The following is a 12,889-nucleotide window of genomic DNA, read 5'->3' as shown; positions in this document are numbered from 1 at the left end:
GCCCTGTCCACTTCATTGTGGAACGCGACTTGTATCTTTGAGAGACATTTCGTACATTTTTGCACTTGTTTTATTTTGCTGAATTTAGCGTTGCTTTTTAACGGTCTCACTGGATCTTTAAAGTTTTTGAATCTTATAATATACTCCACATACTGTAGTAGTAAGAAACTCTGAGTCAAGCGTGGTGCTTATCACCAGAGATGTAAAGCAGTTAAGAAATTCATACTCTGGAGTTAAGTGAACATCTAAGCAGTTAAAATGAAATACTTAACTGCTATAATACAATTCATAATAAACGTGAGGACATACAGAAAAGAGATGAGAGTTGCAAAGATAAAACAAAATGCTTTCTCATGCCTCTTCGGTTCCCAGAGTCAATTGATTATGAAGTCTGCAGAAAATCTGGAATGATTCATGAATCTGTTCTCTCTCCATTTCATTATCACCACTCTGGTTCAGCTTCTTAGTTTCTGTCACCTGAGCAAATCTAATAGCTTCCTAAAGAATCACCCCTATGAGGTCCTTTTTATCCTCGACACTGTTCTCCACATTTCCCCTGAAATTACTTTGTTATCTCACGTCAGAATAACCTACAAACTTTTATTAGTGTCTCATAACTTCTACAACATTCCAATTCTTCAGTAAAACCTAATTCACAATCTCACACACACATACACACATGTGTGTCTGTACACTATGAAGTTAAGACGTTCCCATCAGTGTGATTTGAGGCAATGTTAGATTAGATAAAGCTCTCATTATAATATTTGCCATCTCGACTTGCTAGCTCTCCTCCTCTTTGGAACTCATTCTTTTGCAGCTAAATATTGTAAGAGACTTTTGTCAACACAAAGGTAATTACTCCAGGGATGGAGATATTATATTAAATTAGAAACACCTTAACTATCTATAACAGATCCATCAGATCTACCACGTTCATCAAGCAAAATCTCATGAGACTGGAGTAAAATTGGAATCATGAGTTTTGATATATATGGAGGGTGGCAGGGGCAGGACAGGGATCATAATGTTGCAACGGAAGCTCTGGTAGAAAGCGCAGGCCCAGCTGGAGCAGTGTTCGTGAACAGAACATGAAAGCCCACTGGCTCCCTAGTTATAAAGGGTGAGAGGTAAAGAAACTGAGAAAATGTGCTGTTAGAAGAGACAGCTAGCCCATGGTGCTCATCATCGTACCACTAGTGCCTAGAACACAAATTGCTTACCGTAAGACTCAATGAAAATGTTTTGAATGAGTAAATGAGAGAGAAAGAAGATATACTGGTCTTCTTTATAAAACATTGATTTCAAGAAAGTACCTTACAGACTGAAAATCATAGGTTTAGGATAATATAGAATATGCCTAGCACTTTTCAAAGAAAGAAGAAGAAAATATGCTACTCCATTTTAATAGAACTGTAAATTGAATCTTTGAGAAAAATACAACTTTAAGAAAATTAATGGAGAAAAACGTAAAGGTGCTTTGAATGGATTTAATTGTAAGTGGTCCACAAGAAAATGGCTTGAAAAACCTAATGTTTGGTGGCAATTTAATCAAGTGTCAAAGAAGAAACAGGAAAGCTGGTTTGGCTATTCCAGAGAGCCGCATATTAAACTTTTAAAAAGCTATAAAAGGAAAAAAAAAAAGTTATTGATATTTTGTTAGGGGCAAAACACAAGAATATATTTCACTTAAAAAATAACCCACACCCACGTTAAGTTTTTAGTTTCGCGTGCATGGACCGTGGCTGCGTGAGGTGTAAAGATTCTGGGAGCCGTGCCATGTGAAGGGCCTGTGGGAGTGCCCTGTGCTGTCCACACCGCCATTCTTCCAGAAATGGAAAACTATTTCAATATAAAAATTTTTAAAAACCGCAATGGAAAATAAAATATCAATTTAAAACTGAATTTAAAAATACAGTCTTAAGAGACATTCTGTAGGGGAACAATTAGCAAACAACATTTGAACATGAACCAGGCCGATGGAAGTATTTAAACCTCTTTGGGGTAAAAATGTTGTGGTGGTTATGTAGCAGAATGTTATTCTTTGGAAAAGCATGTTGAAGTAAAAATGTGGTGTGATGTAAGGGATGTGTGTGTGTGTGCGTGTGTGTGTGTGTGTGTGTACAAAGAGAAGATTAAGCAAATGTAAAAAATGTTAACAATTTTGAATGTAAATGCAGGAATGAAAGTTTTCATTGTATAATTTTTAAACCCTGTTTGATCTTTTGCAAAATAAAAAATAATAAGAAAGACAGAAACAAATTTAAAGACACTCTAAATTGGGCTGGTTTTGAATATGGCTTTTAAATGGTTTTTGACAATTGACACAATAAAACAAAAATTATAGAGTAAATATTTCTATCTAAAAGTGGAGAATTTTCAAAGAAGACATACAGATGGCCAACAGACACATGAAAAGATGCTCAGCATCGCTAATCATCAGGGGAATGCAAATCCAAACAATAACAAGATATCACCTGACACCTGTCAGAATGGCTACTATCAAAAAGACAAGAGATATGTGGCTGGCGAGGATGTAGAGAAAAGGGAACCCTTGGAGACTGTTGGTGGGAATGTAAATTGATAGACCCACTATGGAAAGCAACATGGAGGTTCCTCAAGAAATTAAGAATAGAACTACCATATGATCTGACAATTCCACTTCTGAAGAAAATGAAAACACTAATTCAGAAAGAGATCTGCATCTCTAGGTTCACTGCAGTGCTATTTGCAATAGCTAAGTTATAGAAGCAATCTAGGTGTCCACTGATAGATGAATGGATAAAGAAGATGATATACATATACATATACAGTGGAATATTACTCAGCCATAAAAAAGAATGAAACCTTGCCATTTGCAACAACGTGCAAGGACCTGGAGGGTGTTATGCTTGGTGAAATATGTCAGACAAAGACAAATACCATGTGCTCTCACTTATATGTGAAATCTAAAACAATAAAACAAATGAACAAACAAAAATCAGAAACAGACTCATAGATACAGAGAGCAAACTGGTGGTTGCCAGAGGGGAGGCGGGTGAGGAGATGTGTGAAAAAAGGTAAAAGGGAATAAGGTAGAAACTTCTATTTGTAAAATAATAAGTCACAGGGATGCAATGTACAGCGCAGGGAACAGAGTCAACATCACGATCATCCCGTGCGGTGACAGGTGGTTACTAGACGTAGTGTGGGGATCACATCATGAGGTATAAAATGTTGAATCGCTACATTGCACACCTAAAACTAATATAATATTGTATGTCAGCTAAAAATGAAATTGAAGAATTCTCAAGGTTTTAGTGTCTTTACTTTAAAATATAGGCATTCAAAGCATTATGTTCTTAAGTAGATTATAAGAATAAAATTTAAAATGACATCTCTGTGAGTGATAGATGAAAACTAAAGAAATTGTTCACCATGAAAAACTCATGCCTCGCCATTTGGTGAAAGTCAAGCCTTGCACACACATATGTTATTTAAAAACAGCTAAGATCGTTTCCAATATTTATATTGCTTGGAGATATTTTTCCACTCTCTTTTTTGGATAGAAAAAAAGTGAGGCATTAGAATGTCCATGGTTATATTAAAAAAATAGATGGTGGCCAAGCTGAGACAAGACCTTCATTTTTTACTTAATTTTCCAGGGGGAGTATGTGCGCGCGCATGTACACGTGCGTGTATGTGTTTGAATTTTAAACAACACTGTTTTTATAATGGTAACCATGACAATCTACTATAAGAAAAATATATGTTTATACAGTACTGTCAATGATATTGTTTAAAAGTGTTTACTTTTGATTATCCTTTTTAACTTTACTGCAACTAATTTTTTTTTTTAATTCCTAGAACTAACTCCTACTGTTCTAGAATAATGATTCTTCTAGGCATGTTTTAGTTGTGAAGTAGGAGGTATTTCATTTAGTCAACACTCTATTACTGAGGTATAATTCTTCCTTTCATTCATAAACTAAAATTCAAATTCAGTTACTTATGAAATATCATTATCAAAGCATGGAAAATTCATAAGAAATTCACAAACTCATTTGCAGATTGATTTATACATTCTTTCCTGATATGTATTTGATTTTTATCTCTTTACCTCTGTTCAAATGAAATGAGAGATTTTCAGAGGACCCAGTAGTGGAAAGAAAATTCATTGACAAAGCAAAGGGAATTGAATATTCACAAATGACATAATACTTTATGGGGGAGACGGGGGTGAGGATAGACTGTTAACCAAAATTTAGCAATTAATTTACTCACATAAAACAGATTCATCTCCCACTGACTTTCTGAGTAATTTCATCTGACCAGGAGACAAACAGCAGCATTCTTTTAAAAATTCAACTGACTAATTGGGGATCACAGTTTATTTGTTAAGTTCGTTCAAGGCTTTTCAGTAAAGCAGTTCTTTTCCTAGTAAAGTATTTCTTTTTATTCTCTGTCTTGGGGTGTGTGTGTGTGTAGTGATTTTTGGAATGTAGAGTTGAGAAAGAGATACCTAGCCTTGCTTTTATTCAGATTAAATTTGGGGCTACAAAAACATGTCTGAAAACTGAACTTCTATAGCGTACAATGTTTTGCCTTTTTCATCATGGTTTTGGAACCAAAGGGAGATAATTTATGAAGGGCTCAACAATGTGGAGGCATAACCGTTTTTCCAGGCAATATCCAATCAGATATTTGTCCCTGAGAAGGCTTTCCTAGAATTGCTAGTCCCATAAGAGGTTGATAGAGAATAAAAGCTGTTATAAAACCACATTTTTTATATGAACTATAGCTATGGAGCACTGCCATCACCTCTCCCTATGTTACAGTGCCAATTGCCACGTCTTATAAAAAATAAGTGTATTGGTAAAAATATGTTTATAGGAAAAGAGATTTAACATAACCAAATCTGTATTACCCTTCAACTTTTGATCTACAGGGGTTGGCAAAAATAAGCCAACAGAAAGAACCTTTTAAAAATACAAGATTTTTGTAAAAAGATTGTTGGCATTGATATATTGGAAGGAGACAGTGAATGAATTTAGGGTGACATTGGAGGTACGAAGATCCAGCTACCTACTGTAATACACAAGCAGAGGTCACTATCACACGTGTGCTGGCCTGTATGAGAGCAGCAGAAGCTTGTAGATACGATTCGTGAATGCCAAGGAGAAAAGGGAAGGACTGCGTTTTGGAACGCTAAGTGCATAGGATCGTGCCATGGGCTAAGGTGGTGTCAGTGGATAAGCCCGTGATATACAGGGAGTGTAACCTCCAGGGCTTGATAGATTGGATGGAAAACGGACTCGGAGGTTTTTGGCTTGAGTTCTTAGCAGATGGTGTTGGAGAAAATGGGGGTGAAACCTATTTAAGCTTATGACCGAGGAGTAAAATGGTTTCAAGTATTTCTAGATATCTTCATTTTGAGACGGGTATTGGCAAACTATAGGAGATCGACTCGGCAGTTAGATACAAGGCTGGAGCGCATGGCGAACACTGAGAAAGGTTTCATTTTGGAAATCAGGTAAATGGATGAGCTTCCCTAAGGAAAAGGCAGATAGGGAGAAAAGAAAAGTCTTTTGAATTTTCTTTGTAGAGAATCCGATGATGTGTGGATGATGACAGTCAATGATCATTTCTCACTTTCCAATGCTTATTCTTTGTGTTGGTTTTGTGGCCTTACTTAACTCCTTAGGGTTCCCAAGGACAGGCTGAGTAAAAGTGGTTTCAGACGGCACACGTGCTGATACCTAATCTTAACGGTGGACTTTCAATATGTGACCATTAAAAAGTCTTTTTCCCCTCTAGGTTGTTGTGTAGATAACTTGCCAGAGTTTAAGGAGTTCTTTACTCGAAGCTTTCCAACACTTTTCTCTCTTTCTTTCTCTTTTTCTCTAATTGTGAATAGATCTTGAATTCTCTCTCAAATTTTTTTTTTTTTGTATCCATTGAAATGATGATCATATTAAATGATCATCATATTAAAATGATCTATTTCTAGAATAATTTCAACTTAGGGATGATATATTATTTTTTAAACACATTACTTTGTTCATTTCACGAATATATTTTATGTGATTTGTTCAGCTATGTTAACCAATTAAATTCATCTCCAATTATCATTTCTCATATTATCCTTAAGGGTTTTTGTATCAAGGCCATGTTAGTCTCCTAAAATGAGTTGGAGAGACTATTTTCTTTTTCTATTTCTCTGGAAAATATGCACAAGCTAAGAACTGTGTGCTCTTTGAATGTCTGTGATAAGCTGTTTTTGAATCACCACAGGCATTGCTCAGTGGCTTTTTCTGGAAACAAAGATCATTCAGATTCATGAGGAGGATGGGAAATAGGCACTGGAGATTCATGATAACCATCAGTCTGATCGGTAGCAATTACAAGTGACTGATGTTCTTGTATTTTTTAAATCATAACAACCCTACTGAGTAATTGCTCTTATTATCTTGATTTTACATGTCAAAGAACTCTAGCTTAAGAGATTAAGAAGTCTGAGGTCATACAGTTAATATATAGTAGAACAAAGATTTGACTGATGGTCTCAGTCCAGAATTTGCAATTTTAATCTCTTTACTTTGAGAAATTTATTATGAAAAAGACAAAATGCCGAAAGTATTCTGTTTTTCTGTAAACCAGTTTGTTTGTTTCTTCTTAAAATTTGTGGCGATGAAAGTAATCCAGTTATCTGTGTAGTCTATTTTTACGTCGCTTGAATCTCATCATAATTTGTAGTAAGTGTGGATTTGTATTCAAAAATCTCTTCTCGTAACTGTTGTTCTACTGAAGATTTTATTTTTTCTATCTCTAGGTTTACCACTTTACCTTCTCGGTCATAAGAGTAAGAGCCTTTCTTTCTACTGTTGAAATCATGTCAATTATGGATTTTTTCCCTGTGAATTTGATCAAAGTGTAGACGATTATTTTAATTATAATTCATATAATCATTCATTCAAATAGTGTAATGATTCAATAATTTAATGAATGCTTACAGTCATTTTGTGCAGGAGAGAGGATCCTTATCAGATATGAATGATAAGTCTGCATAAAGTAATAGTTGCTAGGTTGCAACATTGTTTCTGCTTTCCAGTGAGTCAAGTTTTGAAGTTTCTCTTTTCCATCTTTTAAAAACACGAATATATTTTTTAAAAATATACCAGAGTTATAGTAGGAGTTCCACAATTTAGGGTGAATTGAAGAGGCTATTGATGTAAATGGAAATAAAAAGATCTCATTTTATATCTTATGATAATTGGAATCATGCTATTTAATACTCATGAGAGTATGAGAACAAAATCAATATAATATGATTACAAATAATATTAGTTATCTTTTGCTGCATAATGAATTACTCGAAAACGTAATTTAAAACATTTGCCATTTTACTCCTCAAAATTCTGGGGGTCACTGTGATTCCTCGGGTTGGGACCTAGAGAGCTGGGGTGCCTGGGACGGCTGAGCCCCACTTCCCATAGGATTTTTCATCCTTGGAAGGATAAAAAACTGGGATTCCTCGCCACTGTGGAAAACAGTGCGGAGTTTCCTTAAAACCTTAAAAACAGAACTACCATATGGTCCAGCAGGCCCACTTCTGGGAATGTATCTGAAGGAAGTGAAATTGGTGTCTCGAAGAAATATCCGCACCCCTACATTCCCTGCAGCATTATTTACCATCGCCAGGACATGAGCACTACCTGAGGGCCCATCGATGGATGATGGACACAGAAGCAGTGAGATGCACACACACACACATACACACACACACACATATATGGTCTTGCACATCTTTTGTTAGGCTTATACCTGTCTATTTGATTTTTTTTGTTAAATCTCGGTCTCTTACCTCAGAGTGCACGGTTAAGCGGAAGCGGTGACAGTGTGCATCCTCGTCTTTGTCACTGTAATAACGGTCAGAAGGCGCTTTGACAATAAAAGCGTTTCTCTTGAGTGAAGTAAAGTGATTGCACGTGACCTCACACATCCCGTCCTTTTTGCGCTGAGAAAGCAATCGAATTAACCTGGTCGGGTCCCACCAGGCACTGCGTTAGTGTCTCGGATGTAGCCAGGGACATTGGCTCCCAGCAAGGGAGGAAAGGGAAGACGTCATCACTACTGTACACATGGGGACACGGGGTCGCAACGTTAAAACAACGCAGAACCAGGACCGGAACCCAAGAACCCTGCCTACCGACCCACGGCCCGGCCCCGGGCCACTGGTGCTGAGTAGGGCTGGGCGGGCGTTGTGCCTGGAATCAGGCCCAACAGCTCTGTTCTGTGATCAGAACTTACGGATTGAGAGGGTCTTGTTCTCTGTGATGGTCATCATTTCAGACTCTCTCAAAGCAGAGCACTCTGTCCAGCAGCAGGAAGAAAAAGGGAGACATTATTCTGGCCCTTTGACCCCATTTGTAAGATGGGGACATCAGTCTTTGGCCCCGGTCCTTTGCAGTAACTTTGGTCATCGGATCCGCAAGAAGGCTGCTGATTGGTCCTTGGCTGAACTCAGCGAATCCATTTGCATCATCATAGTGCCTCTACCTTTGTTTCTGCCGTGATTTAATAGTCTGCTTGGAAAATTTAATAAAAAACCAGACATCGCATCATTGGTGTCTTTCCAAAGCATCGCCACTGGCCCCGTTCATGATGGTGGCTGATTTCGCAAGCTGAACTGAAGGAAACCAACCGGTTTTTTATGTCTCCCGTCTTTTCCTAGACTAAATTGAGAGCAGGTCTGAGTCATTCGTCTTATCGTCTGTCGGCTCTACTTTCGACATCTCTTTGATACAGTCACGTCTCTCCACTCCCCACTGGTAGGACCTGAGTGTCAGCTCTGCCTCTCTCCTGGGAATTCTTCCATAGCCTCCCGACTTATGCTGTCATTTCCCTCCACAGCCAGCATGAGTGACACCACTAAAAACCCTACAGTGGTCTCCCATGGCTCGGAGTGAGCAGACTCAGATTCCTTAGGACAGCCCGCCAGGCCCCACGGGAGACCGCCTTTCCCCTCGGGCACCTGCTCGTGCCTCCCCACACAGAGACAGCCACCCTGGCCTCCTTGCTGTTCCCCAAATACTGCACGGTGCTCCCGCCTCCAGCGTTCACTGTTTTATCTGCCCGATTCTCTGCTCTTCCCCAGACACTTACCAGGGTCTCGGGCCTCCGGGGCTGCTGGCCTTCGCCAGTGCCACACTGATGTTGGTGCGGAGGCATCGCCTGGACCTGATGGTGGCCATGGTCTGGTGCCAGTGACAGCCAGGGTCCCTGGTGGCAGCACTGCACACATTGGTGTTTTTATACTCAGACATCCCAGTATTGGGGGACCCAGTTTAGACCTCAGTGCGATTCAGTGGGGCCAGGACAGAGCACAGTGAGTGTCAGATGCTCTGCTAATGACAGATCGAAACTTCTCCCATCATCTGAGTCACTGATAATCTTTATAAATTATCTTTATTTCGTTCTTGTTTGGAAATGTTCAGATAAAGCTGAATTTCCACTTTGAAATCACCACAGGGGCCAACAGTGGACATTCTGGATTTGGAAGCAAATCTCTGAGCCTGCCCTCAGCATGAGTCTTTCCTGGGAGTCAGTATGGCTTGTCTGATGGCCTGTCCTCTCGTGCTCCCAGAGTGTGCAGTCTGGCCTGAGCTGTTGAGTGAGAGTCACCTTAGACTCAAGTGGAGCCCTGCTCCAAATGAATGAATGGAGACAAGCATTGCAATGATGAGTGCCATCCAAAGTGGAGTGGGCTGTCTCATTGCATGGTGATCGTGCGATGGTTAGGGGGATGCTTCTGGGTGCAATGCCCCTGGGATTCCTGCATGGTGGAGGGTGAATTATATGGCCTCAGACAACCTTTGTAATTCCAACACTGAGTCCACGCCTTTCCTTGCTTTGTCCCAGAGGAGCGCTGGGGTGACTGGTAGACCAGGATTTGTGTCCAGATATGAGCCATGTGACCTTGCGAAGGTCTGTGGGTCTTATTTTCCTCACCTATAACATGGGGATACAAATACCTGTGTGATCTGAACTTGTAGGGTTGTCGTGCGGTGTGTGTGACATACGGGAGAGGCCCCGGCTTGCCCCGCAGAGGTGTCGTGAGCTGTGAGGCTGCCCGTCCCTGGGCCCGGATCACATGCCAGGAGTTTGGCTGGGACTCCACGTAGAATTAAATTAAGCTAGAGGCTCGCGCAGCACATAGGCCATTCTCTTCTTATTTCACAAGGGGTTCTCAAGACCCAAAGTTCCCTCTTTTCTGAAGCCCCAAAGATGACCGACTCCTTTTATCACGTGGCTGGGGTGAACAGCGGTGTGACACCTGGGGCATCTCCGTTCCTCCTGCCTGTCCAGGTGCACGGTGGTCTTCTGTGAAGGTAAACTGCCATTCGGTGGCTTCCAAGAGGATCACGAGTGGCCCACCCCAAGTGATTCTGGAAGGCCTGGGGACAAGAGGAGGCCTGTCATCTTATTGTTCAATGATGCACCTGGACATTTCTCAAAGCAGTGTCTGTACTCCCACACCTCTGATTCTCCCCTCCAAAGGCGCACACCCTCGACCCTCCCCTCGCACCTTCCAAACAGCCTGCTTCTTCATCCTCGTGCCTAGAGTTGGCTGTAAGACTCCTTGGCGGGGTAAGCCAGGTTTTCGCGCGGAGCGTATGTGGTTTAAACCGGGTCCTGCTGCTTCTCAGCTGGAGGATGTAGGCAAGTCACTTAACCTCTCCGACCCTCCATTTCCTCATCTTTGGAGATGCTGACTCCCACGATCGTTCTGAGAATTCAGTGCCATCATTAACGTAAACACGTCACAAAGTGCCCGACACTTGGGAGGCGGTTCATCTTTTTTCTTATTATTAATATAATTAGTGTAATTATTATTGCACAAGAAATGTTTATTGAGTGGTTGACATGGAGATGAATAAAATATGTTCTCTGCTGTTCAGAGACTCATGATAGGGTTGGAGGAGAAATACAAACATCAGCAACTGGAACATGAACAGGAGGGAAACAGATCACTTTGGCTTTCCAGGGAGCAGGGCAGCTGTGCAAAGAAGCCCACATCTGCGCTCCTGTCATCGTAGGCCACTTCTGACCTGGGCAATAAAACAGTAGGACCAGGTTCGGCGCCCACCCTGCTCACCTCCCCGTGAAGTACCCCGAAATTGTCCAGAGGTTCTCCTGGACTCCTGCTCCCTTTCCTGACACTGCCTCCACCTCAGCCTTCGGACCTGGCTGGCTGGGTTTAGATCCTCACTCTGGATCTGGTCTTCATTCCTTGGCTAGAATCTTTGAACATGAAACTTGAACTGCAGCTCTTCTTGGGTCCTGCACCATAACCCAGCCCCTCCGCTCCACGAGTCGGCACCGAGGACCAGCTCCGCCCTCCTGCGCCGGGGTCTGGGCAGAGGCAGCAGCGCCCGCTTGTCTGGCATGGCAGTCCAGCTAGGAATGGCCGATCCTGGGGCAAGGTGCGGTGCTCGCGTCGGATGGGATGCGCATTCTGGGTCTCCGTGCCATCTCCTTGGGGGCGTATGAGGATGTAGACAGGTCGTGGATGGAAGAGTCCCTCAGCTTCATCCGTGTCATGCAGACAGATGGTTCTGTCCTGCCACTATAAAACGTCCCATGATGAAAATAAGCAGTTCCCACGGGTGGCCGAATGGCACCGAGATCCAGCCCTGCCCCTCTTGGTGGGGCAGAATCTGTGACTTGGACGTGAGTTTGACCTGGGCAGTCAGTGGGGAAGACGGGGTTCCAAGAAGATGGAGAAGGGGACAGTACCAAGTGTTAGAAGAAGAACTGAAGATTTTATATAAGAAATAGAATTTCCATGAATGATGATTTTTAAAAATCATTTATACCTAGAGAGTCTGTCTAAGGTTCAAGAACTGGCTAAAATTATCAGTTAATGAGTAGTCCCCTGTCCTTGGGGAAAAACTTTAGCAAGAACGACCTTATTATCCCAAGACTGGAGTCGGGGTGCGTTGGGACCGCGATGGGAGGACACCCAGGTTGGCTCGAGAGCCAGCGCACTGCCCATGGGCCCAGTGGGGGCCCCAACAAATCTAGGTCATATTCAGCCCTCAAGGACCAGCTCGCAGCCCTGTTCCCTACACACTTGAGCTTGCTTTATTCTAGAACAGCCAGTACCTTCCAGAAAGCAGATTGCCAGCATCTCTCCCACCCCCACTCCCCTGGCCATTAGTCTTTCCTCTCCAGCTGGTTCTCGTTCATGTGTGCAAAATGGTCAGCAGCCTGGGCGCGAACACCGGTCAGTTCTCTCTCGGCCTCACCCCGTGGTGCTTAACACGCTGCACTGCACACAGCAGGCACTCAAAGCATGCGTTTGTGACCTGCAGACGGCCGAGAGGCCAGGCATTGGCAGTATCGCCGTGCGCACACCCGGGCTCCCCAAATGCTTGCTGCGTGCCTGGAGTGTAAGTGGGAAGTGAGACCCACACCTTGTACGTCCTTAGATTTGGAGCAGCTCACCCCAAGGTCCTCTAACGATGTCCTTCTTCTCTAAAATGGGGGTCACGCCCCTGGGGGGGTTGGAGCTTACTAGAAGGGCTTGTGTTTAACCAGGGGCTGTGGCCGCTGCTGCCTTTGATCTCAGCCCCCTGGAGAACGGCAGAGGCGGAGGCGTTCGGCACCCTGGGTTTTCTTTAAGGGCCAGAGGAAGATGATTCTCCCGATAGTGTTGGAAAACACATGAAACAAGAAGTCTGTTCAGCCGTAAGTGCATCTGCTCCGTGCTGAAAGGGGGTGCGTTAGAGGAAGGCCTCACTGCCGGACAGCTTTACGCTGTCACAGGGAGGCGGCCAGCTCTGTAAAGACTGTGAGTTTTATCCTATTCATACCTGGCTTCTGTTTCTTCCAAGTTCAAAAGTAT

General features: G+C 42.4%; 1 protein-coding gene across 1 annotated transcript in view; it reads right to left on the bottom strand.

Moving 5' to 3' along the window:
- KCNT2 (potassium sodium-activated channel subfamily T member 2) overlaps nt 1–9,233 on the bottom strand; it is a 66,779-nt gene extending 57,546 nt beyond the window's left edge. Inside the window, 2 exon segments of the mRNA XM_023531035.1 lie at nt 7,844–7,898; nt 9,145–9,233. Coding sequence (XP_023386803.1) covers nt 7,844–7,898; nt 9,145–9,233 — 144 coding nt within the window.
- Between the last annotated feature and the right edge of the window lie 3,656 nt (nt 9,234–12,889).

Source organism: Pteropus vampyrus, unplaced genomic scaffold (assembly GCF_000151845.1).
Source record: "Pteropus vampyrus isolate Shadow unplaced genomic scaffold, Pvam_2.0 Scaffold60, whole genome shotgun sequence".
Classification (NCBI taxonomy): domain Eukaryota; kingdom Metazoa; phylum Chordata; class Mammalia; order Chiroptera; family Pteropodidae; genus Pteropus; species Pteropus vampyrus.
Note: the sequence above shows the minus strand (reverse complement) of the source record. Positions and strands in the feature narration are given on the sequence as shown.